Source organism: Nuphar pumila, chromosome 2, assembly GCF_984573655.1.
Source record: "Nuphar pumila chromosome 2, dmNupPumi1.hap1.1, whole genome shotgun sequence".
NCBI lineage: Eukaryota > Viridiplantae > Streptophyta > Magnoliopsida > Nymphaeales > Nymphaeaceae > Nuphar > Nuphar pumila.
Genome location: NC_143250.1, coordinates 8970450 through 8998373, shown reverse-complemented (window position 1 = coordinate 8998373; position 27924 = coordinate 8970450). Strand labels below are relative to the sequence as shown.

General features: G+C 40.5%; 2 protein-coding genes and 1 pseudogene across 2 annotated transcripts; 1 reads left to right on the top strand and 2 right to left on the bottom strand.

Annotated features, from left to right (window-relative positions):
- The first annotated feature begins 1406 nt into the window (after nucleotides 1-1406).
- LOC149844675 (uncharacterized) lies at nucleotides 1407-2730 on the top strand. Its single transcript, XM_089985836.1, has 4 exons — nucleotides 1407-1526; nucleotides 1879-2097; nucleotides 2239-2295; nucleotides 2497-2730. The coding sequence occupies exons 1-4, from the start codon at nucleotides 1407-1409 to the stop codon at nucleotides 2728-2730; spliced, it is 630 nt and encodes a 209-aa protein (XP_089841962.1).
- Nucleotides 2731-9591: 6861 nt separating this feature from the next.
- On the bottom strand, nucleotides 9592-11129 carry LOC149844674 (auxin-repressed 12.5 kDa protein-like). Its single transcript, XM_089995074.1, has 3 exons — nucleotides 10969-11129; nucleotides 10537-10747; nucleotides 9592-9903 (listed from the first exon to the last, which is right to left on the bottom strand). The coding sequence occupies exons 1-3, from the start codon at nucleotides 11072-11074 to the stop codon at nucleotides 9867-9869; spliced, it is 354 nt and encodes a 117-aa protein (XP_089851200.1). The 5' UTR covers nucleotides 11075-11129; the 3' UTR covers nucleotides 9592-9866.
- A 13186-nt stretch (nucleotides 11130-24315) lies between these two features.
- LOC149844673 (UDP-glycosyltransferase 88B1 pseudogene) lies at nucleotides 24316-25746 on the bottom strand (annotated as a pseudogene).
- Between the last annotated feature and the right edge of the window lie 2178 nt (nucleotides 25747-27924).

Sequence of the window (27924 nt, the reverse complement as noted above, 5' to 3'; positions counted from 1 at the left end):
CAACAGTGGCACACGACAATGAGAGAGGAGTGAGGGAAGAATGAGGAGGTGACGGGCGATGGGCGGTGATGGCACACAACGGTGGCACACGACTATGAGAGAGAAGAAATGATGGAAGAAGGAGGTAACGGGCGACGGGCGACGTGCGACGTGCGACGTGCGACGTGCGACGTGCGACGTGCGAGGGATGAAACAAAAAGAGAAAGAAAAGGACTTGCATTATGGTTTTACAGGGGAAATTAGCGACGACTTAGCGACAAAAAAATTCTATCTCAAAATCTATCGCCAATTAGAATCTGGAGACAAAAAAATTCTGTCGCTCATTCATCGCAAAGTTGCGATAGAGTTTAAGCTGGATTACATTTTGTTGCTAATTAGCGACAAATTTTGAGATAGAATTTTTCTGTCTCAAATTCTGTAACTAATTCTAATTTTAGGGATGACTAGTTTTCTCTTGCTAATCCATCGCAAATGTCCATCACTAATTAACATTTTTCTTGTAGTAGAATTTATTAGCCGATGACCTCAGGGTGAAGGCTGCAACAACTCTCCTTGATGAAGATCCTATAGCCTGGTGGAGAAAGAAATGTAGCGACATGAAAAGAGGGCATTGCGTCATTGATACTTTTAAGGCCTTCAAAATTGAGCTATGAAACTACTTTACACCACAAAATGTACAACGACAATCATATCGAATGGTGTCAGAATTGAAGCACACTGGAGCTTTAATAGATTACATCAGGACATTTCAGAAGCGCATGAACAACATGGAGAAATATGTCAGGCATTTGCGAACAGTGTTTCAGGTGCTGAAGGAGAATGACCTCTGTGTCAAGTGAGAGAAGTATCTTTTAGGACAAGAGAAGATCAATTTCCTTGGCCACATTGTGGGGCGTGGTTTGCTGTGCATGGACGAGCAGAAGATAAAAGCCATTCAGGAATGGAGTCCGCTAACCAAAGTGCAAGAGTTGCGGTCATTCCTTGGCTTGGTAAACTACTATCGGTGGTTTATTGAAGGTTACTCCCTCATTGTTGCGCCCCTCATGGATTTGCTTAAGAAGAATCAAGTATGGCTCTGGACAGAAGCCTGCCAAGATGCCTTTGATGGATTGAAAAAAGCCTTGGTGAGGGAACCTGTACTGCGATTGCCAGATCACACAGGACCCTTTGAAGTTTATAAAGATGCTTCAGACTTTACCATTGGTGGAGTTATCATGCAAGAAGGACATCTGATTTCTTACAAGAGTCAAAAGTTAAAGGATGTTGAAAGGTGCTACACAGTGCACGAACGTGAGATGACGACCATCGTGCACTACCTCAGGACCTGACAACACTACCTTCTGGGTGCTTAGTTCATTGTCAAGATGGACAATATCGCCACGAGCTATTTTCAAACACAGAAGAAGATGACGCCCAAGCAAGCTCGATGGCAATTGTTTCTGGTAGAGTTCGACTTCGCGTTAGAGTATAAGGTGGGAAAGATAAATGTTGTTGCTGATACCTTGAGTCACAAAGTTGAATTGACGGTTGTGCGGGCTAAGCCATTCGAAGTTCACTTGGAGGGTGTGTTGCTGGACCGTATTTGCGAAGGCATGCATACAACAAGACATAATGGAACAATACCTTGTCTTTCTTGCGTAAGCGAAGAAGACTCGATGATTTTGACTATGAGATGACCTCCTCATGATAAAAGGAAGATGCTTCTTCATGATGTGGTGGGAAAACCTTCATCGCAAACTGCTTAAGGAGTGCTATGATACACTATGGGTCGATCATCTAGGTCAGGAGTAAACCTTAGCACTCCTTGAGCGTGACTACTATTGGCCACAAATGAGAGATGATGTGGAGAGCTATGCGTGGACATGCCTCGTCTGCTAGCAAGACAAGGGGATCAACCAGAAGACTGTCGGCCTCCTTGAGGCTCTGCCTATTCTAGAACGTCTTTGGAAAAACATTTTCATGGACTTCATTGTTAGTCTGCCAAAGGTAGATGGCTTCAGATCTATCCTAGTAGTGGTGGTGGATCATTTTGCTAAGTATGCCACCTTCATCCCAGCTTCGAAGGAGTGCCCTATAGAGAAGACTGCAGAGTTTTTCGTAAAGCATGTTGCGAAGCACTAGGGTGTACCAAGAAACATTGTAAGCGATCGTGATGCTCACTTCATAGGCAAATTCTATCGTGAAGTATTTTGGCTACTTGGCTCTATTTTACTATTTTCAACAAGTTTTCACCCACAGACAGATGAGCAAACAGAGCGCATCAACAGACTATTGGAGCAGTATCTCAGGCACTTTGTTAGTGCCAATCAGAAAGACTAGCTGAAGCTCCTAGACGTGGCCTAATTCTGCTATAATCTTTAGAAGAGTGAGTCTTCTGGCCACAACCCATTTGAGATAGCCATGGGGCAACAACCACTGACTTTGCATACTCTAGCCGTATAGGAGAAGGGAAGTCCATTCTTTGCCTATCAGTTTGTTTGAGACTGACATGAGCAGACAGAGCCGGCGAAGGCGTTTCTGCACAAGGCGGCTAAGAGAATGAAGAAGTGGGCAGACAAGCGTCGTCGACTTGCTGAGTTCCGTGTCGGGGACCAAGTGTTGGTGAAGCTTTATCCTAATCACACATGCATCTTCCGTGGATGGCACCGCAGATTGATCAGGAAGTATGAGGGACCGTTTACCATCACCAAGAGAGTGAGCAAGTTGGTGTACAAGCTGGACCTGCCCTGAGAGTTCAAGGTGCACCCGATATTTCACGTATGCATCCTAAAACCGTTCTATGCGGATGGGAGATCCAGAACATAGCATGCCACAATGTACTCCTATTCTGTAGAGGGCCCCGACAACACAACGAGTCGAAAAGTATCTCAGCAAGATCCTTCGTCATAATGTCAACTACTTGGGCAAAGCAAAGAAGTATTTTGCGTAGTGGGAGGAGGCAGCAGAACTGACATGGGAGCCAACATTTCGTATGAAGAGCCGCTATCCAGATGAAGTCAGGGCTTACCATAAAGCAAATGGCACCGAGGACGGCGTATGATTTGAATGGGAGAGCATGTTCTCGTGTGACCTACTTTGTACAGTTGTGTTTAGAGTCTGTTTTGCTTTTTGGTTGAGTCATGATGTAAGGGTTGAGTCACTTGTAACTTTCTCCAGACCACCCTTGTTTCTCGGTTTAGGCTTATCAATACCCCGAAGGGTTAGCCCGTAGATCTGAACTGTAAGATGCCCTCGAGCAAAATAGTGAATGAATGCAAATGCATTGAGCTTTCTTTGTTCACCCTCGTTCTGATTACCTTCAAGTGATTGCAATTTCTCTTCCTCTCTTCTCTTTCGCTCTCTTGCACTCTATACTCAAAGCTTCTGCAACGGCAAACGAGCGACCGGATAGGCTTACAGTGGTAAGGAAGGACCGTTACGCCACACTGGCTTATTGAAGAAATAGGCCCATGACAGTGTGTGAGCCGTACATATTTGAAAGTGTGTTGATTTTAGGGAGTACCTTCTTTTGCTTTGTGGACATTGGGATCTAAGGGTGGTAAATAAGCCAAACAAACAGAATAGAGGGTAATCAAGATCGGCTCATTCTTGTGGCGATTCAATAACTCAAGCTCAGGACAAGCTCGAGTTAGCCTGTTAACCTAAGGAAAAAACATATTTTGAGATTGAAAATAATATAAATTGGACTCTAAACCTTTTGAGCTAAGCTCAAACTAACTCTTTTACAAATTGATATATTGTTTCAAAGCTATAAGAAATAGGATTTGAACTCTTAAACTTATTTCTTGCAAGCCAAACACTTAACCATCTACACTCTAATATATCAAATATACGTAAAAATAAATTTAACGATTATATGTGAGACAAATACTCGTTGTTGTGTTCGGCTTACCGAACTTATTTCTATGATAGCCACTAATGAACATCTTCCTAAATGAAAAACCGACTTTAGAAACTATGAGATGAAATAGAAAAACATGAGAAACAAAGGACTTTTTTAAAACCATTTCAAGCCTTAACAAAGTTGAAAACAAAGGCTACATACCTATGGATCACAAGGTGTAACTCATCAATATGGAATATTCTAGCGCATTGTCTAGTTTTCAACTGTTCTCTTCACAAATCATCCTACTTATCATTCGGCATAAAGCAACCATTCTAAGAGGCAACAGCATCACAGCCAAGGTCAATGATTTAAGAAACCTAATTAAGTTAATACTAATTTATGCATAACACCAACGGGTCCTCTGCTTGTCTTGCAGGAGCAGTTAGTGCACGTCACCTTGTGTTGGGACGTTGCAAGTTCGAATCTCAATGGTACATGGTTGTATAACTGATAGCGGTCTGCCTAACCCCAACTTTCTCTGTTGAAAAAAATAAAATAAAAATAAAAAATGCATAAGACACATAAGAGATGGACAGTTTTCAGACTTGGGTGGGGACATTCAATGCAACAAAAAGCTTATGATGTTTCATGTAGCACTAGTAAGAGTAACTGAGAAGGAGAGGTGTAGTGCAATTGTGCAACTCGATGATCAATACAATTAGATGGAAGTTTTACAAACTAATTACCACCATCAAGGGGTATGTATGCCATCGACAGCAGTTACTGTCATATTGTATATGACGTTATATTCAATCCCCACCGCACATCACACTTTGAGAACCTTGGGATATGTGAAAATGGGAGACATCTTTGGGTTAATATATTCACCTTAAAAAGGTACTAAAGCACTACCAGTGATGCAAATAATCCATGAAGCCGCTGCAAACTGTTTAAACATCTAGCCTAGGGGCAACTACCAAAGGAAATCATTTGGCTATTGGCGCTGGCCAATTCCTTGAGGACCTAATCCATCCCCAAATACCGATAATGGAAGAACTTCTCCAAATGGCTCCTGCGCCCCACATGAAAGTCTGGGTCCATTCTAACAATAAGAAATGGATCCATCGCATGAAGGCATGGAGATCTCGATTCCCAGGTCATGAAAGAGTGAGAGATATGAAGGTTTGCCTACTTATAAAACTCATCACTAGTGATTGGGACTTGTGTATCATGGAAAAATAAGGCGCCCGGTTGGCATTTCTGATTGTAACCACAGCAGGTCATGTCTACTGTCAGCCCCACACGTAACTAGACCTGATTGAAAAATAGTGAAATGCATCCAAACAAAGATTTAGTATTTGAGGTAGGGCTGCAAATGGATCGGATCAGGATCAGGAATAGGATCAGGTGAATACATAGGAAAGTCGAATGCGGATTGGGTTGGAACAGCCCAAAATCATAAAAGTGGCATACTGGATCCGGTCAGTTTGCATCCCTAATTTGGGGGATTGATTTGAGATGGCTGGTTGGTTAAGTTGCACTATCAAAACCGACGGTTGTCAAGACTCGAATGGTTATCCCCAGGCTTGCCTATAAAAAAAAAAGAAATTAATATATGAAAGAGGATCTATCAGCTACATGGCAACGGATGGCATGTCTACCTATTGAACCCATGTATTATTCATGAGATCGGATTACAATTCCATCCAAGTGGAAAACAAGACTTGATCTGGTAAAATGGAAGTCGATAACTGTTTATGTGAGACTAGGCTTGACTCCTCATCAAGTGAAAAGCCAAACGCTGTTGTTCGATACTTAAGGGGGTGTTGGGATGGGCGTTTATGCATTTGGTGGTCCGGAGATAAAATCTTGGTCAAACTAACTTGGTTGTCCTGTTTAGAATCTCGGCCTTGAGATGGGAGTTTATGCATTTGGGATGAGAAGTGAGGTCCTTTCTCCTTTGTATTTTTACACTAAATCATGGATTTGGCAGCTGCCACTTCTTCAAATGCATAAACTCCATAAACGCCCATCCCAGCTACAGATTCTAAACATGCCCTAAGTTTTGTTAATATGATTGCAGATAAAGACCCTAGTGGCCATCTTTTTCATACAGATTACCCTTTGCAGATAATGCTAATTTAGTCTTGGATTTTTTTGCAAAATAGTCTCTGCCTTACTCGCGATTTACAAAAGAGTCCTTTATGAGATTTTGCAATTTCCTGCCTTTTGATTAACCCTTGCAAATTAGTCCTTGAGGTTAACAGCCATTTAGGGGTAGACAAATTGATGGTTCTGATATCATGTTTGCAAAATCCAAATAAAAAATAAAACAGTGACTGCAACAGAATAAGACTTTATCTGGTTTGGTCACTTTTAGGCTATGTTTGGGGGCCTTGCATTGGAAAAAAAACAAGATTTCAGTGTAGCCAAAATATTGTTTTGGCAATGTGTGATGTTGAGAGATGGAGTTGCCAAAAACATTCTCTTGTGAATGGTGTTAGAGCTCCCAACACCATTTCTAATGCAGTGCTTCAGCGATGCCACTGTTCCCAAACAGCAAGAGAGTATGAGAGCATGAGAGCATGGCAAAAACTGCAAGACAACCTCCTCCCAAACATGACCTTACTGTAGCTTTGATTCAATCTCAGTAGTACAAAACTTCATCAATATTGTCCTTATATTTTCCTTTAGCCTAGGGCATTATGGCAAAGGACGTGAACACCTTAAGCCAACCCAAGTAGCCAAGTGTGCTGAGCCCTTGTGAGCCTATTTAACACTTATATAGATACACACATGAGAGAGAGAGAGAGAGAGAGAGAGAGAGAGAGAGAGAGAGAGAGAGAGAGAGAGAGACGAAAGAAGATCAACATTACCACCCATGAAGATCAACAAAATGTTGAACCCATGAACCGAACAAGATAGAAAACAAAAATAAAACTATAGAAAAATAAAAAGCTAAAGAAAAAAAAACTAGTGACACAGCAACAGACAACAAAGCCAAGCTCAACCAGGATCTGCTGGATTAGAAGGAACCACCGATGAGTGAGAGGGAAGGAGAGGTCTCTAAGATGCAGACTTAGAATCACATATACATCAACCAAAATTTTATGGACTAGATTATTAAGGACAATCGAAATTTGACAAAAAATAATATCATTGCGTGTCATCCAAACAATATACCAAGTAGTAAGCAACCATGTCTTTCATATCAGTCTCCACCGCTTGCATTGTCTAATTCTAACAGGGCTCAGGAGCAGATCAAACGAGAAAGACTCCTCTTTGACAATTACGTTTAGAGATCTACACGTCCTATTAAATAGGGTCACAAAGGTTGGGCATGACCAGAATAAATGAGGTAGTTTCTTCAGCAGCTTGATAAAGCACACACCAGTTAAGAAACTGAAAACCCAACTTCTTTAAATAACTGAGTCTGAACCCTATCATGCAAAATTAACCAAGTCAAGACCCGAGATCTTGGAGAAGAGCCCTTAACCCATAACACACACTCAGGGAACCAATCTGCTCCCGAGAGAAGCAACGATTTATACACTTTGTGGGTGTGAAACACACCATTTAGCGCAATCGCCCGTAATGTGAATAAGGGACATTTGAAGCAACTGCAACCCTAATCACTGTTTTCACACTAGATCACTTTGCTTAGCTAGTATTACAGCGATATTCAACTCTTTCCAAGTCTAGGAAATAATCAATCTGCGCTCTAAGGTCCACAGAGGTTCCCTGTAAAGGCTACTTTGATTCCTGACTGTTAGTCCAGCCCAAAAGAGCTGCCCTCCAGCTTTGGCTGTGCCTTGGCACCCTGGCTCAACCCATATTGTCCCAAAGGAATCCAGCCATTCCAAAAATCATCCTTATTGTCATACCCCTTTGTAGGATCTCATTACTGCAAGTTTCTTTGATCAAATCTGACCTTGTCCTTCGATTTAGCATTGTCTTTTTTTTTTAATACAAATAAAACGTGATTTTTATGGACTATTACTTTAGTTTTTGTTCACTCAACAGATTTGATCAAAACAACTTGCAACAATAATGTACTCCGAGCCAGAACTGAGTCTGACGACAGCCTCCACTCCGTAAAGTGAAATAGCAATAATGTATTCTAAAGGTGTTTGATTGCCATGGATCTTTGAGAAGATCCACAATTATGCAGATACATCACTCAACAAAAATGATTAGATCGTCATGTTCTGAGACATTGAACTACCTCATGAATTGCCAATTTTTTTATCTTTTCAAGTCTATAGATGTGATTTACACACTTGGTTTTATAAGAACCAGCTCATCAATCATCCGATTATGATGCATAAACAAACAAGACTTTTTAATGATTTAAAATCAACCGCTCATGATCTTCAGAAACATTCAAGCATTCCAGTTTTATTCCTTAACAAATTCACCATACCAAACACATTACATGGTTGAATTTGCAAAAAAAAAGTATTAAAACAAGCCAAAACCATCCAATCCATTGATCCAAAGTCCTATGGAGGAGGATTGAAGGCTGAAAAACAAGCCTTGAAGCTAGCTGTTCGGCTTGGCTCAGAAATTAAGCTCAACAAGCCCAGAGCGAGTCAGCTCGTTTAGGTAAAAGAGCGAAGATTAAACAAAGCAAGTTCGGTTCAGCTTAGCTAGGATTAGCTCGTTTTACAAATTATATCTTAAATATTATATATTTTATACACATTATATGTATATATAATATACACGTGTTCAGTAATGGGTCGGTGATAAACCCCATTTGGTGCTAAATCGTTTACTAAATAGGTTTTTTTTGAGCTTTTTTTTCATTTTATTTTTACGGTACGACCATAAAGATGTAATCTATGTACTTGATTTTATAAAAATCAGCTCTTGAAGCATTTTAAGTACTTTGGGCTTTTATAAAGTTAAAAAAAAATCAACGGTTCAAAATCTTTGTAAATTTTTTAAACTCAAGCGTAGATTCTTAGTAAATAAACCATGCCCAATATAGAGGCATAAACCACACATTTATAGGGCCGGATCTGCAAAACCATGCTCTACATGTGTTATATATATATTTATTATATGTATTAAATATATTATATATATTATCAAGTTTAAAAAAAACTTTAAAATAGTATTTTAGAGAACACGAGTTAGCTCGTAATAGGCTCGCCAAGTTTTGTGAGCCGAGATGTTCAAGGAGCCTCGTATAATTTCTTCGATCACTAGCTGGACCTAGGGGTGTCAATCGGGTCGGGTTGGCGGGTCGGCATACCTCAACCCGAACCCAACCCGTTTATAATAAACGGGTCGGCTGTGGCAAACACGAACCCGACCCGTTTAATAAACGGGTAACCCGACACGACCCGCCAACCCATTTAATAAATGGGTTGGGTCGGGTAAACGGGTTTTCAGGTTGGCAGGTCGGGTTGGCAGGTCGGGCAGACGGGTTGACCCATCCGCCTAACCCGTTTAATAAACGGGTCAGCCGGGTTGGCGGGTTGGCATACCCCCAACCCGAACCCGACCTGTTTAATAAACGGGTTACGCGGGTCGACCCATTTATTAAATGGGTTGGCTTAAGCCCAACCCGAACCCGCCTAAGAGGCGGGTTGGCGGGTCGGGTCAGAAATTGCCACCCCTAGCTGGACCCATATCCCACGTGAAACGTGAACATAATATCTTGTCTCAGATCTGTCATATTACGCACCACATAATTATGATCAACCGGACTTAGCTTTTTTAACCACATAACATTCACAAACTAGCTAGGCAGAAGATTGGCGAGTGAACAAGTCTATTATATTTTTCCATTATCACATCAACAACAAACTCGTACAATTATTACTCGCAGACAAAAAAGCAAAGGAGATAAGCATCATGTCCACATCCCAGCAAACTGTCCCATATTTATGTACAAAATCTGGAAACAACTAACTAGCCACTACGAACGACATCACATCAAAGCTACAAGCTTCATTCAACTTACTAATATATTTATAAAACTGACAAAAAAAAAAAAAGGAACAAAAGAGAAGGCTGCATCCATCAGCTTCTAACGGTGCTGGCTTCGAGTCTCCCCACTGTAGAGCCTGTCACCCGAGCGCGCACACAACAGTCAGTTGATAAAAAAACAACAGAATCTTTCATAGAAAAAGAGGTAGAAAAGTATCAATTTTCCCACCAGATAGAGAGCAGATCCAGTGATTTTTCTTTTGTTTTATTTTTTATTTTTATGATGAAGGAGAACCCTCACCGAGAACAGGGTCACTTAATGGACCTGCCTTCTTGCGAGGTAAAACTCCGAGTTGAGGACAATTACGTCGTGCCCCAACCGTGATAAAGCAACGGCAGCTCCCATGCTGCCACAGAGATTCGACCTTGGGCCTTCAGCTTGACACAGGACTCTGGTGACCACATAGAGTAATCACCACAGTGGCAGATCCAGTTACTGAAACCAAGTATCAGTATTCAGCCCACACAAACGCGCTAAGCGAGACTCATGTGAAACACACAAAATGGCGGAATAAAATCACTACGACGCAATGAACGTCCTCGCTCAGTGATTTTCTTGTGTTTGCTGCGAGTTGCACTCAGCGATCTTCTGTTGTTTGTGCGGACCCAGTACTTTGTTGAGTATTTGGTCTCGAGCCCTGGATCTACTCTTCCATTTCATGTCCCATGATACATGAAAAAAGTGGTAAGAAGGAGAAGAAGGAACACACCAGTCATAGACGGAAGGAGAGTTGGGCTGGGGCTTGTCGAAGAGATCGGAGCCGAGGTTCTTGGTGGCGAGGTTGCTCCCCGGGTGGAACACGCTCCTCCACACGTTCTCCTTCCTGGGGCTCGGCGAGCCCGCCGGCGTCCCCGGAGTTGCCGGCGTCGTCGGCATGGATAGCGATCTCTGGTACTTACTGCTGCTTCCCTCCCCTTCATCTTTTTCAACCAACAAACAAGAGAAAAAAAAACATCACACAAAATCAGAGATGTTAATAGAGTTAGCACCAACATAACAAACACTATTCAACGTCCAAATATGCAACGGAGCACTAGAATTCAACTTTTTTTTTCTTTGTCAAGTGTTTTAGAGTAGGTTTAGATCTTAGAAAGTGTTTGAAGAATGGAACAAAAGGAAAAAACAAATAAAAAATGAAGACCTTTGGTTGCAAAAAATTTGGTGTTGAGCTTCCTAAGCTTGTCCAAGCCTTGGTCCGGCTGAGGACCGGCTACCACATCGTCCCAGAGCTTCTCCAACAGAACCATCCTTCCTTCCTTGGCTTTCACTCTTTCTCACTACTGCCACCTTCTTCCTCCCCTCCCTTCCCTCAATTTATAGCATCTGAAAAAGTTTATTCAAAGAAAATATCGTAAATACCGTTATACAGATGTTATTTTATCCCGGCGCCGCTAAATGACATCCATCAGATTGCCGGGACTGTGCTCTTTCCTGTTTCGATTTGTCGAGTTAAATGATCCAACGGCTGAAGAGTGTGCTTGAGCCTGACAAAATGAATACGGTTCCACGTGTGCACTCGAGGTGTAGGGGGCATAGTAGTCTTTTTCGGTGAAGTAGGCAGTTCAATTGTAAATGCGGTCTCGAATAAAAGAATCTTTCGGCGTCTGGTTAATCAGCCGAGGTGGTGGATAAGGATGACCACATACACCGTAGGACGCCCCGCTGGCACCGGCGCGCTTTGAGGTTGACTGGCATGTGGCGGAGTTTACCGAAAGCTGTGGGCAGACACTTACGGTAGCGCTGTTAACGAGGCGCGGGCCCGGCCGGTGGGCCCCTCTGTCATTGGATCTGTTCGACGTATCTGTAAGGCGGTACGAATCAACTGAAATATCTTCCTACAAGCGATTTGGACGAGTGTACCCTCGAGTGCTTTTTCATTTACATCTTACCCCCTTCATTTCCGGACCCAATGTTGCCAGGCATCGGTTAAGACCCAATCCATATCCAAATAAAATTGTGTTGGGTCTGACCTTGACCCGGTTCAAATTGAAACTTGAGGATCCAATTAAGTCCAGTTTGGGTTTGGATCAGATAACTCAAACCAAAATCAAAGGACTGAGCCCAATATAGAGGTGGGACCGCCTGGATCGAACCCATAAGACCCGAAACCGATGTGATGTGGGTCAAAACTGGCTCGAATTCGAACCCAAAACACTCATATCCGGGTTAGAGTGCTGGGAGCCCCTGCCCGAACCGGTTCACCGAAACAGTTTGTTCAATCGACTGACGGTGCTGTCCATCCGGGCATCATCTCTTGGTCTAATACCCAAGAGGATTCGATTCATGGTTAAATCTACGCTAGGCCACTCCTACTCTTGGACTACTGAATTGTGGATTTGAAGCCTTTTAGGCTAAAATTAGGATTCCTTATACTTTGGATCTGACATCTTTCATTCAAGGCATAGGGCTGATGTCTAGATCTGCATGCTCATGAATCTCCTTAGATATTTATGGCACTCCAATGCACCCTTGAAGGATTTTTCCAGTTTCCAATTTCCAAAGGTTCAATTTGAAAAGAATATATATATATATATATATGTTTACCATATGAAGCAAAATTTTCATGGGTTTTTTTGTTTTTCATAAATCTCACCATATGAATGCAATCTATAAGCTCAGTTTTATGCAAACCGATTTTCAGATAAGTTGATTACAATGCATAAGATCTTGTAAGCCTTGAAAATCAATTAGAATTCTTGTAAATATATTCAAGTATCTAAAAATTCATATTTTTTCATAAAAAATACATGATCTAACAATCAATTCTTATCAAACAGACTGTCAAATGCATCTGTAGGGTCAGATTCACGAAAAAGCATCAGAAATACCTATTTTATGCTCCGGTAAACATATTTCCTAGACATATTTTACTAATATAAACATTTGGTAATAGCTACATGAGGTACAACCACCTATTTTTTTGTCATTTTTTTTGTTGCTTTTCATGAAATTAACCGAACATATGTGATCAACATGTTTTTCTAAGTGGGAATCTTCTCTTATATATCGTTTGATTATGGCACAGGGATAAAAAATCAATGGTAAAAAATGTGCAATACTTTTCTAAATAATAAGTTCAGATTTTTTCATAATCCAAAAGCCAGTTTTCACTCTTTTAAATATGCTAAATACATCCACGAGGCCAGATTGATTGGAGCAAAACAACCCATGCCATGCGGCTCCAGAAGCATTTGTATGAAATGGTAACATTGTCAAATGTTCACACACACACACACACATATATATATATATAGAGAGAGAGAGAGCCGAAAGAAGATCAACATTATCACTCATGATCAACAAAATGTTGAACCCATGAACCGAACAAAATAAGAAACAAAACTAAAATATAGAAAAACAAAAGCTAAAGAAAAAGAAACTACAAACAACTAGCAACAAACAACAAAGCCAAGCTCAACCAGGATCCGCTCGATTAGAAGAAACCACCGATGAGTGAACGTTGTTCAGCCAGAAAGAGAGGTCTCTACGTAAAATCAATATACATCAACCAGGATTTTATGGACAAGATTATTAAGGATGACCGAAATTTGACGGAAAGTAGCATCATTGCGTGCCATCCAAACAAACCACCAAGTAGTAAGCAACCATGCCTTCCAGACCAGTCTCCACCGCTTGCATCGTCTAATTTCAATAGAGCCTAGGAGCAGATCAAGCGCAAAAGACTCTTCTTTGACAATTACGTCTGAAGATCTTCACGTCCTATTAAATAGGGCCACAAAGATTGGGCAGGACCAGAATAAATGAAAAGTAGTTTCTTCAGCAGCTTGACACAACACACACCAACTTGAAAACTTAAAGCCCAACTTCTTTAAATAACTGTGAGTCTGAACCCTGTCATGCAAAATTAACTAAGCCAAGACCCGAGATCTTGGGGAAGGGCCCTTACCCCATAACGCACACTCAGGGAACCAATCTGCCCCTGGGAGGAGCAACGATCTATACACTTTGTGGGTGTGGAACGTACCGTTTGGTGCAATCGCCGATTGCAACCACTGATCATAATTTCTGGCATCCTCATGTTGATATCTGAAGGACGATAAGGCTCTCAGCCACATGCTTCGCAAGTGCGAGATCGCCAACCCCCGGGTTACATAACAAAAATGAAATAAATCAGGAGCACCATATTTAGCATGAAGCAAACGAGCACATGGAGAACCTGGTTGATGGGCCATCCAACATTGCTTGGCCACAAGAGCAATACTCCTCTATCTTGGAGCAAAAACACCTAAGCCAACCATACGCCTAGGTAACACCATCGTTCGCCAACCAACCAAATGACGCTTACTTATAAGTTGACACCCAGACCAAAGAAAATTCGTCATTAAATGACAAATCTGCTTCTCCACGCCCACAAGCATCACGAACATTGACATGAAGAATTCAAGGATAGAAGAAAGAACATGTCTGATTAAAGTGAGACGGCCAACGATGAAGAGATAAGACCCCTGCCACAAAAAAAACTTGTTTTTCACTTTTTGAATAGTTGGAGCCCAAGCAACGAAAAAGAGGCGCTTCACTTGTAACGGCAGACCCAAATACGTCATCGACAACTCAGAGATTGCACAATTAAAAATCTGTTGACCCACTGCAAGCATAGGAGACTGAACATTGAACATAGTAAGAGAACATTTGCTATCATTTAGGGAAAATCTAGAAAAAGAAAGAAAGAACTGGAGAATAAGTTTGAATCTAAGTATCTGCTGCACATTTGCTCGCCCAAAAATAATCATATCATCAGCATAAATAAGAATATGGTCTGAGAAATCTGGAACATCTAGAGGATCTATCAGGCACTTCTTCGCAGCATGCTTGAGCAACACCATGAGACCCTCAGCAATGGCATTGAACAACAAAGGCGAGAGAGGGCAACCTTGCCTTAATCCATGCCCCAACTTGATCTGGCCACCTCTAGTGTCGTTAATCTTAATCATGGCCTGAGCATTAGAGACCAATTCCCTCACCCACCCAGAAAAACGATGACCAATGCCAAAATTGGATAACATTTGAAATAAGAAGGGCTGATGCACAGAATCAAAGGCTTTATAAAAATCTAATTTAAGAGAAAAATAGGGCTGACTACTAAGATGTAAGGAGTGAATGACTTCAGAGGCCAAGATGAATGAATGGTGAATCCTCTTATTGTGGATAAAGGCGAACTGAGAGTTCAAAAAAATTTGGTGAGCCACGACCTTCAACCTATTAGCCAACACCTTGGTAATCATTCCATAAAGGGTACTCATAACAGAAATCGGGTGAAACCTAGAGATATCAGTGGCAACATCATCTTTCGAAAATTAAAGAAATATTGAATAGGCAATCTGGAGTTGCGATAGAACTCATCAAACATGTTAATAACATCAGGCTTCACACAAGACCAAAAAATTCTGAAGAAATCCACATGAAACCCATCAGAACCTAGAGCTTTCCACCCCGACAAACCTTTGATGGCCCTAAAAATCTCATCTTCAGAGAACTTCATTTGCATAATTCTGGCTTGATCTTGCCGAATCGAACCAACAGAAACAGAACCAATGACACCCTTTGCAGTAAGTGAAACAAAATATAAATCTTTAAAATACTGAGTGACAACTGAAATAACGTGTTGATTAAGGTACAAAACACTCCCAATGGTGATTGATGAGATGACATTCCTCCTATGACGATGAGAAGCATATGAGTGAAGAAATTTAGTATTACCGTCTCCGGCCGCAAGCCATTTCACCCATGCCCGTTGCTTCTATCTAATTTCCTCTTTGACCTTCTAGTTCTTCAAAAGCGTTGATAACTCAATAGATCTGGCTTGCAAACTCTACAGGTGTGAATCAGATAGAGACTTTGGGGAAGACATAGTTTGATACAATGCTGAAATCTCTTGCTCCCAAGCAGCCATTTGCTGAAATTTAACAATATCTCGATTATGAAGCCAAGCTTTGATATCCTTAGCGAGACGAGACAACTTCTCATAACATCGGATAGCTGCCCACTGCTCATTGGAGGGCTTGTTCCAAGTGTCTGAAATAATAGTGTGAAAGTCTAACTCCGGGAGCCACCATTGTTCAAACACAAAACTCCTGGCGTATTTAAAACCATCTTCCCAAATAGTGATTAACTGACCATGGTCTGAGATAGAAGGAGCCAACAAGACACACTTGACATCGGGAATGAGGTCCAGAAAATTCGGAGTGACAAAAATCCTGTCAAGAACTCTACAGCATGGGCGAATCCGCCTATTTGACAAAGAGTAACGCTCCCCAATAAAAGGATTTAGGTAAAGGTGATGCTGATGAACAAAATCTTGAAAACCTTGCATAGATGGATTAGGAAGAACATGGTTATTAGAATCCTGAATAGACAAAAGGCAATTAAAGTCCCCCATAAGAAAATGAAACTCCCCATTTGAGATGATGATTCTATTTAAGTCATTCCAGAAAGCAAGCCTCATGACAGCGTGATTAAGGCCATACATAACAATGACCACAACCCTCCTGCCACTGTCTTGCAAAGTGAATGCAACAAACAATGAAAACAAACCCATGTCTAGTTGGGAAATATTTAAAGATTGCTTCCCCAAAATAAGGATACCATCGGCATGGCTGATCGCAGGCTTAAAAAAATAGTCAGCACCCCTCCATATACTAGAGGCAACAAAACGAGAAACTTCATCCATCTTAATTTCATAAATAGCAATCAGGTCAGGCTTCTTCTGTCTAACCCAATTAGCCAGAAACCTACGCTTAGAGGGGCAATTCAAGCCCCTGATATTCCAACAAAGCGACTTCATGACACACAATCTGAAAAAATCCGTGGAGTGTGTGGCCTCGTCGACCTTCATGAAGACCTGCCATCTAAAGTCGTAACATTAAGTGGGTTGCTCCTCTTGTTTCTACTACCACTGCTAACGTGCCGGTGCCGAACAACCCCCATACGCTCAGTAGCCCTCAAAGAATCGAGAGAATCACCCCTTAGATTAAAGACAACATCAAGTGAAGGACCTAAGGAGCCACCTAGGATAGTAGAGACTACCGAAATGGTAGATACCATATCGACAGTTATATGAAGCAGCTGCGATGAGGAGAGAGAAATATTAAGCATTCAGACTGCCTCTTCAACTTCAACACCCAAAGGCAACAAATGGGGACTGTCGAGGAACGAGTGGAGCGGAAGGGAGAGCCACACACCTCCAAGAACTACACACATAATCAATGACAGTAGTGACAGTAGTAGCGGCCTCAATGACGATCGACGATAAAGGAAAAGGAACCGATAGACCAATAATCATGTATCTGTGAGCCTCAGTGGAACAAGCATTAAACACCATAATGTGAACTGCCATATAATCAAAATGCCTCAATAGAAAAATAATGAAGGATGAGGGCAAAATTGACCTTTTCCCACCTTTTGCATGACTGTTTAACCGAGCTGCCAATCCACCTCGAGAAGGGGCGCTAGTCGTGTAAGGCACAGAGTCACTGACAGAGAAACCATGATGGGCATGAGCATGGAGAATAATGATGGAATTATCACCGGTAGGATAATAATCAAAACTAGTTGCGGCAGATATCTCGGCCCCCCCCAGCAGCACGTTCGACAGCTGTTAAAAGTGAGATACGAGAAGTCGAACAGACGTACTGGGTATGACAACGTACGTCGGAGATGTAGGTGATATAGTCGGAACCGTAGTCGAAAGGGATTTTCCGGTGAGCTGTCTGGGTAGAGCATGTGATAACTAGACCGAGACCCAGATAGTCCCAATCTTGATGGCATGAAAAGAAATCTTCAGCTCCTGAAGATCTCCAATCTGCACCCATGGCGAAAAAGAAGTATGTCGCGAAAGTCGCTTAGAACTCTGCCAAACAAATTGGCTCCCCAACATAGAAGATTCGCTCGAGTCAAGAGGCTTCCCGGTTGAATGGTGGCAAGGAACATTTATTCGCCTTGACTTCCAAAAAGGATGACGACGAGCAAGAAAAGATGAACCAGACCTATGACAATCAAAGCGTTTCTGAAAATTCAGAGAAAAATATGATGCACACCACCAATATCCTGGTCTAGCGCGATGAAACTGAGATCTTGTGTGAAGGGCACAAAAAGAGTGTTGCCATGAAGATTGAACCTGCTGCCAGCCCCGATCAGTGACCCAATGCTGAAGCTCCCGAAAAAAGAAAGTCGAGTCAAGCAACGCCATGACAGAACAAGCTTCGAGAGACTCTCTTCTAACAGCACAGATAAATTTTCTGACGTTCGAGATATGAAGAGAGCCCGCATCCAGGCATGAACTGAAGACATCTGAGAGATTGAAAAATAATCGATGTTTGAGTCTGAACGACAGGTCAACATCGAAACCCCACCGTCGAAGGACGAATGTTGCGCTCCAGTCATTAAGAGCATCTTGAATGATATGGAGGGCCCTCCGATTTGCTCTTAAAGAGCGATCAGAAGCAAGACCCTAAAAAACACGCGACGAGCGACTCATGAGGAAGAAAGGAGAGAGAGAGCATTCGGCTGCCGGAGGGATGGTGGACGGTTGTAGTGGGAGGTCAACCTCTTCGGTAGTAATAAAACCCCCAAAACACCAAAGAACTTGATGCCTGAGGGATGGTGGGCGATTGCAGCTGGTGTTGGCTCCGATGCGGTGAGGGACGACGCTGCAGAGGTCGGGCGATGGTGGCTCCGATGTGGTGAGGGACGACACTGCAGAGGATGATCCTAAGGTTGGGCGACGATGGGGGCGTAGTTGGAGAGGAGGTCGAGTGATGGTGGCTCTGGCACAACAAGGGGCGTCGTGCAGGGGAGGTCTGGCGACGGTGGCTCCTGAGCGGCGATGGGCGTCGCTACAGAGTTGGTCGGGCGATGGTGCTTCCCGCACGGAGAGAGAGAGAGAGAGAGAGAGAGAGAGAGAGAGAGAGAGAGAGAGAGAGAGAGAGAGTTAATATTGGTGTCATTGAAGTTACAAAACTATTGAGTATAAATCACCTTTCAATATTTTTTTTGGATTTTTTTTGTTGTAAATCGAACTTTATGTATCTCATTCTTTTTTTTCTTAAATTTCACCGTATGTATGCGATATACATGATTGGTTTTATGGGAACCGGCTCTTAGATTGTTTGATTACGATGCATAAGCAAGATTTTTAAGACTTGAAAATCCATGGCTCAAATTTTTCACAAAGTATTCAAGCATTCAAAAATCACACTTTTCATAAAAAAAATACACAAACCAACAGTCAATTCTTAGCAAATGGACCATGCTGAACACATCTACCAATTAGGGTTTGCGAAAATAGCACCGAAAATACATAGTTCAGTTCACGTATTTCTAAGCATACTCTTGTTTTTATGGATCTAATGACACAATGTCAGATCTAACAGTACATATGTACTTAACACATGAGGTTTTGTTATGCTAGATGTACCACAATATTCTATTTTATAATCTTAGCAGGATACCCATTCTTTAGATTGTTTCTGCAGCTGTTTAACTCTCTTCTTGTTGAATTCTCATCAACACAACCTTTTGTGTAAGATGTTTATTTGAGAATGAAATATTTTCTTTTCTCTGAAAAAAAGAAAAATCAACATCTCACAATTTATGAAGATAAGAGTGGTTTAAAACAACAAAAAAACATCATGTTGGCATTAGCTTTATATGAAAATAGTAAATTGATCATGTTAAACATGATCCAAAGGTCAGATTTTGATTTTGGTGATTAGAACTATGTAAATCAAGTATGTGTTTTTTTTTAAGATATTGAAAACTTATTTTCAAGAGTGTACAATTGTAAAGATAAAAGTGCATAACTAATCACTTTCCTTAATATGAAATCAAATTTTTTCTTGTTGAAATGCACTGTTCATATGAAAAATTATTTTTTTAAATGTGTATTTTATAAATCTAAGATATGATAGAAGATTAATTTTTAGAGAAAAATCTTAAGAAATACAATTAATTAAAAACAAATGTTTTATCTATGTACTTTTTATGTTAATTTTTGTTAACAATTTATGTGTCTTTTTGCAAAACATATACGTGATAAAACATTTCTACGCAAAAACTTAAAGATCCATTAAGAAAAACACTTAGTAACTCATTACAAATACAAATGCATTAAAATCCAGCTAGATTATTTTTAAGCCAACTGGATCATTGAGATGGAAATTATACAACTATGGAAGCTACATGTAATAATTGAAATGTTAGGTAGGTATTTGTGATCATTCAGGTAGTGTTTCTTAAATTACACTTTTTCTTTTGAGGATATTGAAAATTTAGTTAATTGAAAGAGTGTACAATTGTAAAAATAAAAGTACAAAACTAATCGCTTTCCCTAATACGAAATCAAAATTTTCTTATCAAAACACATTGTTCATATAAAAAAAATAAAGAGTATTTTTTATAAAACCATTATATGATAGAATATTAAATTTTAAAGGAAAATTTTAAATGATGGAACCAAGTATAAACAAATGTTTTGTTTATGAACTTTTAATGTTATTTTTAAATCACATTTGCAGTTATTTGTTAACCACTTGTATTTTTTACAAAGCATATACGTGACAATGCATTTTTAAGCAAAAGCTTAAAGATTAATTAAAAAAACACCTAGTATTTATGATAAACAACACATTTTAAGCAAAAGCTTGAAAATTCATTAAAAAAATACTTAGTATTTGTGATAAACACTTAGTATCTCATTGCAAACACAAATGCATTAAAATCCAACTGGATTATTTTTGAGCGAACTAGATCATTGAGATAGAAGCTATACAACTAATGAAATTGGATGTAATAAAATGTTAGGTAGGTATTTGTGATAATTCGGTTAGTTTTTCTTTTAATGATATTGAAACAATGTTTCAGTAGGCTGCAATTTTGCACATATAGGAGGCTGACAGGTCCAAATTGACATGAAGAGCCACAATTGTCCTTCATCTAGCCCAATAGTATTTCGAAATGTGTTGTCCTTGTGATAAATTGACATGAAGAGCCACGCTATATATGTCCAACAGTTTTAAAACCCAGTGACTCGTCCTTGATTGAGTCGTGACTTGGCCGGGTGATGTTAACTTTATATGTTATATAAAATATGTAAATATATGTATATACCATGTATATTTTATAGTATGTTATATTATATAATAATTTTATAATATATTCAATGTATAATTTTATTAATATATGTATAACCATATTTTTATATATAATGTACATAATATTTATATTATATTTTATATAATATATACAACTATATACAAAATATAATATGTATGACTCGGCCAAGTCATGCTAAAACTTGGCTGACTCCTAGAACGCCCATGACTCGACCAAGTTTTGTTCATTTTTGGGTCATTTACTGGGTTCGAGTCAACCGAGTCACTGGGTTGACTCAACGAGTTTTTAAAAAAGGCATTTAAAGCACCTACTATCCTACGCAAGGGTTTATACCTAAAAAAGGCATTTAAAGCACCACAAAATTTTCTTTAAAAAAAAAAAACTAAAGACTTTGAAAAAGAAAATAAGTTTTTTGATTTAAAATTTTCTTTCATGGCTAAGGAAAGTCATAGGACCGGAGTTGCAATTGATCTTAGGAAAGTGGTTCAAAAGCGAGACTTTTACCAAATCAAAACTTGTTTCCCAAATTAGGAACATATTTCATGCAGCACAAAAATTACCAAAAATAGAGAATATCAAAATTTGAACCAAAAGTCAAATGCCACTAGAATCACCAGATTCTGGTGGTTGGGTTGCCGGATTCCGGTCTTAGAAAGAGGACTATTGCATAAAAATGATGGCAGTCTAGAAACTGATAGCAAACTGCTCGCTGCTATCACACCAAATAGAGACAAAATTTGACAAAACTTTCCAAAAAAAAAAAAGGAAAGCTAACTCTCTAATCTTTCCAATTACACTAGCTTCTTCAGTGGATGATAAATAAGGACAGAGACATGTCTCAGTTTATGTGCCTAAAACTGGAAAATACAAGCAATAAAATGCCTATCCATAACAAAAAAGGACAAAAATATGACTCTAGATGCATAATCAAGAAAAGCATCAAAAGCCATAGAAAAAAGGTCTGTCAGGTTAACAGTAGAGATCGTGAAGATCACAATAAGCTTAGATTTCCAAATCAATGTATTCTGTCCAAGGATTGTTGAGATAGAGGGTCAGGAAGACAAATTATTTTGTTATGACAGAAGCAGAGGACATATTTCTGACCTATCTTTGGGTGCAGAAAATATGGGTAAAACAGATGATTTTGAAAAAATACTCAAAAGAAAAGAGAAATCCATGAATCTCAACTTTACAACGAGATATAAAATGTGGGTAGAAGATAAATAGAGGCTGAGATATGATTCAAATAATAGAAACTATCATAAAAAAAAAAGTTTTTTTTTATGGATTTTCATGCAATTTTGGGCACCTTAGAGCAGGAATCTGACTTCACAAGAAAAAAAAAGAGAGAAAGTACGAGAACTAAGATTTTTAATGACTCTTAGAAAGTGAATAACGTACACCTAAACATTGAGATATGGTTGTGCAAAGTGTGCACAGTTAAATACAAGACAAAACCGAATTTTGGATCCTAGGTGAGAAGGGATCAACCTCACTAGGAATGTCGGCACTCCTTTGATCTTGGCTTTAGTGTGCAGTACCATACCTTGTAAGTGAATCCTGAGAGAAAGGTAAGCTAGTGGTGGTGTAGGAACACCGTCAATACTCGAAAAAGATTCCAAATACACGAATATACTATATGTTAGACAAATCTATACTTATTTTGAATAAAATAACAAATAAATAAAGAAAACATGTGGACACGAGTCTCACCTCGAGCTTAGGTAGCCCTTTCTACGACAATGATGAGTTTTACTACAGACAAAATAGAACTTAAATTTGTGTGATATTCGATCGAAAAGTAACCTATCCAAATTAGTGTACCAAGTTCAGTTCTCATCTGATCTAATGCATAGCAATACTTGATCTGGAGTTTTTTTTTTTGGAAAAAAGAGGAGCAAAGATATGAGGAAGATGCAAAGACTATTTTTTCTAACTTGTACTAATTAATGGATACATTAATGTTGTTTTAGCTTATGAAACTATGATGGGGCTTGAGTTCTCTGAGGACCAGCTTCAAGGGTGCATTTGTTACATATCGCACCTAGGGAACCCACTTTCCATTGAAAGCGACGAAAGGGGCACCCTGGAGAGATAGTGCACCTTGTTTATCTTTGAAAACAGGGAACCCACATTTCAGTCCCAGTAGGGAAAGGCCTAATGATCCGGGTTTCTTAATAAAGAAGGAGATCTAATTAAGAATACAGGTCAGAGTTGTCAGACTCATAAAGATCGATTAGTATATGGAGACAAGCATGGTTTATGAAATTTCATACCAGACCCAGGTCTGACCTGAGTTCCGCTTAAGATCTGCAAGTTTTCAATGTAAAAAGCATAAAAGTACTGTTTTACTGGGTATGAACCAGGTATGGACTGGATCCTTATGGAACCTGTATATGTTTTTTCTATGGTAAGTCTCTTCCGATCCAAGTCCAGACCCCGTGCCAGCACCTCAGAGACTGATCTGGGCCTGGACTCACTCTGGCCTCATGAAGCTCCTTTCTATTGACACCCCTAACTAAAAATTATGAAAATATCATGTAGTAGCAGCCGTGCTTCTTTCAGAAAGTGTGCAGCTGAATTTGAAAATTGTGATGCTCGAGAAAACATCGTCAGCCTTGACTACATGCTTGCATGGTCTTGAAGGCAGCCATGAGATTAACAAAGTTTTGGGACAATTTTGAGAGAAAGTACTCTACAATTTTAGAGGGTTAACACGCTCTTGCAACAACCTTTTTGAGCCTAACATTGTAGCAACTAGCAAGCAACCATGAATCTTCCCTTCGTTATAACTTGTTGCTTATTTCATGTCATGATTTTCCTTGTTGCCTAAATCATGTTGGTTGTTCTAGTTTGATTTTGGCAAATAGCTTAGTGGTAGTTTGATTGCAACACTTGTAATCTTCCACTGATACTGCTGAAGGACAGTGGTATTCTTTAAACAGTATTATATTCCTATGGTCTTCATTTAAATAAGAATGTCTTAGGTCACATTTTATTTGCAATGCCTTGTAGATTGGTCCACCATATCTCTCAGCATAATCTTACGGTTATACCATATATGACCAAACTACTGGCTATATATTCCATTAGCACTGCACCTCAGTGTGCATGGGCTCCACTCTCATATATCTTAGGTAAGATGTGCGGTGAGGATTAAATATAACTAACGATCATTTATATACAATATGAGCCTACCTTCTCTCAAGGAACGAAATGCTTTTAGTGCTCAATGAAAGGGAATTATACCTTTTTAAAGGGGAAACATCAACCAAACCAAAATGTTCAAAAAAAAAAGAGCCAAAGCAATTAAGACAAACACAACAAAAGGGACATGAATGGCGATCAAACAGAAGCCTCATGCAACCTTTGACCATTCTTCCACCAAAGACACCAGCTTGGAGAAAGAGGAGCCACCTTCCTCCATTGCCGCCCTCCCCAGCACCTTCATTGCCTTCATCTTGTCCCTAACTCTCTTGCCCTCCTCTCCCTCCATCAAACTCTTCACCACCTTCTCCAATTTCTCCCCTTTCACCAACCCATCAACCTCATCACCCTCATTCCAAACGTTCAAACTCACCCCAATATCCTTCACCAACACAAACGCATTCATCTTCTGCTCGGCGTCAAGCGGCCAAGCTATCATGGGCACCCCGAACCAGATGCTCTCCAGAGTCGAGTTCCACCCGCAGTGTGACACGAACCCGCCGACCGCCGGGTGCGATAGGATCACGATCTGTGGCACCCACCTCGGCCAGACCAACCCCCTTTCCCTCGTCCTCTCCACGAACCCGGCCGGCAACACCTCGTCTAGGTCCGTGTCACATGGCATGAACCTATGACCCTGACCGAGCCGCGACCGGACCGACCACAAGAACCTGTGCCCGCTGAGCTCGAGCCCGCGAGCCATCTCCCTCACCTGCTCGACCGACAGCACGCCCATGCTACCGAAACACAAGAACATGACCGACGAGTGGGGTTGTTGGTCGAGCCACTTGATGCAGTCGTGGTCCGAACAATCAAGCCCGGCTTCGAGAGCCAACAAAGGACCCACTGGGTGCAATTCCGGGGTCAAGCCATCTGGCGAACATTTTCCTTGGGACAAAGCCTGCATGGCCTTGCACTCAAACTCTTCAAAAGTGTTGATGAGAATACCTTTTGCATGGGACAACTGACGAGAGTGGTAGAGAAACCACTTGTAGTCCTCACTTTCCCTACCATTTACAAGAGGAGATGGTAAGTCCAGAGGTGGAACGGGTGATATACCTGGAATTTCAATACTCTCTCTTGAGTCTCTATATTCAAACTCGGTTTTGAGGTCGAGGTAAGGAAGGTGGAGCATGAGAGCCACCAGTGCCGCACCTGAAGTGAAGAAGACGTAGGCGGGGATGCCGAGCTCTTCAGCGACGTCGATCATGGCAGTGCAGACGAAGTCTACGATGAAGCCAGAGATGGTGGCAGTGCAAGAGAGAGATCGGAGTACATCAAGAACATAAGGCTTGTGCATTTTGGAGTAAACCGAGAGGAGAGTCAGGCCTTGCATGCCTTCCGAATCAGCGAGTTGGATCAGAGGGAGCTCGATGAAGCAGATGCCGAGGCCGGAGGCGGTGGCATCGGCCGTGGCGGCCGCAATGAAGGAGGAGGTGGCGGTGGGTGAGAAGGGGTGGCGCATGAGGAGGATGGTGATGGAGAGGCTGGGGCTGCGGAGGCCTATGCGTTTGGCGAGCTGGATGGTTGGGACTAGATGGCTGACTAGGGGTGCAGGGAACATCACCACGCTTCTCTCCATCTTCATTTCTTTTTCTTCTCACTACCTAACAACAACCTCTCTTCTGTTGTTTGAGATAAGGAAATGGCCACTCTATAAGAGTAGTCTGGTGATGACTTTAATTTCCAGTATGAGCTTCGGACAAGTCACCCTCCGCCTACTGTAACGTGTTCATCGATACTGTAATCTTGTCAAGCTTGAGAGAGATATATATATATAGAGAGGCATATCGGACGTTATAGTTTGATTCTTTTGACAGAAATGAAACGTTACAATTTACATAAAGTACGTAACGCATCAAAATGTTGCCATAGTCTGGCGGGCTAAGCTCTTGTCTTATATGTTAAGTCAGAATTTCATTACTTGTCTTTCAAGAAAATGGCAGAAGGTGAGGTTGAAAAGCAATAGTCTGTAAACATTTTTCACATTGTGAGCTACATCTAGGTGTGTCAACGGGTAGGGTTTGGTTCGTACCCAAGTGAAATCAAAATTGGATTAGATTTTTTTGGTATGATATATATTGGGTCCGGATCCAGGTCTAATCAGGTATGCTATAAGAGAAACCATACCCGAACCCGATAAGAACTACATGAACCAGCAGATCCTGACTATAATAATTTTTTTATCATTTTTATATTAAAAATTTGCAGGCCTTAATCAAAACTTGGGTCGGGCCTCAGTCTTGTATAAAATTTCACAAACTATACTTGGGTCCATGTATTAATCGGACCTTCGGGTTTGGACCTGAGTCTTAATCGGGTCTTCTTAATTATTTGTCACCATACTCAGACCCTATAGGGTTTGGTTCAGGTTGAGACAGCCCTGTGCCAGTCAAATGTTTGTAGTATAAGGTCCCTTATACACCATTACGGTGCTAGGAGGATCCGGTGCAATGTGCCGAGCCATCTCCTCATAGGACATGTGGGTCCCACTATTTAAACATTTTTTATAGAGGTACATGACACGTGTCAAAGAGAAATGAGGTAGCACGCTAACCTTGTGCAATTACATTGCACCTTGATCTGCTCCTTCTAGGAAGTCTTGTTCAGTTTCTTTTAGCATCCATGAATAAAATGAGTAGCTTTTTATTAAGTCGTTTTTTTCAGCCTTGCACAGTTTGTCTATGTTGGGTTGTCCCTTGCAGTTAGCTTTTCTCGTGAGGGATTTGGAGCCCAAATTAGCAAAAAGGTTCCCATCAGGATACCAAAATGTCCATTCTAGTTGTCCAGCTGATGCATCTGGATCAGATTTATCCGAAGCGTCATAGGGCATGGAGAAACGCACTTTCTCAAACCACGAAATATGGCACTTCTTAAACGTGTTGAGAAGCACAAATTTTTTTTTTTGAAAAGTGCGCTTCGCATTTAGGGAAGCTAGCTTCCCTCTCACTTCTCCTTATTTTTATCATTTTTTTGTGCTTTTATTTTATTTTATTTCCTTTTCCTCCTTTCTTAGGCCATTTTCGATTCATTTCCTAAGTTGCTTTCGAGATAATTCTTGGTTCACTTTTAAGTTATTCTGAGCTTCTTGCTTCTTAAAACTTTAAAAGTATCTCGCTTCTGCTTTCCGAATCGCTTCTCGCTTCCGTTTCTCTGACTGACAACTCTGATATGGAAAGCTACAATCAGTCTACAACTAAGTGAGAATGTAGAACCGAAATCAAGTGCAATCACATTGCAACAAAATGTGTGCTGCCATACCCAGCCACCCACCATTTTATGTTAGGCCCCACAGCTGATAGGATCCTGGTCAAAACTGGATAAGCAAATATGGTTGAATCCAAGTCTGGATCGGGTCTAATTAATCTGACTCTCTTTTTATTTGTTCCACTTAAAAATGAACAGATTTTGCCAATTTTAAATGGATACAGTGCCACAGAGGTTCATCTTGTTAGCCATCCAAACCATAGTGACAAAAGTTTTTTTTCAGCAAAATCTGGTTTTTCAAAAACTCGTGAGAAATTGAAAAAATTTCATAAATCTCTCATGTTTTTGGCAAAATCTTGTCAATAAAAAAATAAATAAAGTATTTTTATAAGAACATATTAATAAAAAATATTTTAAAATAAAAATACATGGTTTTTTCATGATAAATAGCCGTTTCACGATAAAGTATTTATGTTTTTTTCAAAAATCTTGCGAGAAATTGCCGTTTTAAACTTTCAAGCAATTTCTCACGATATTATCATGAGATTTTCAT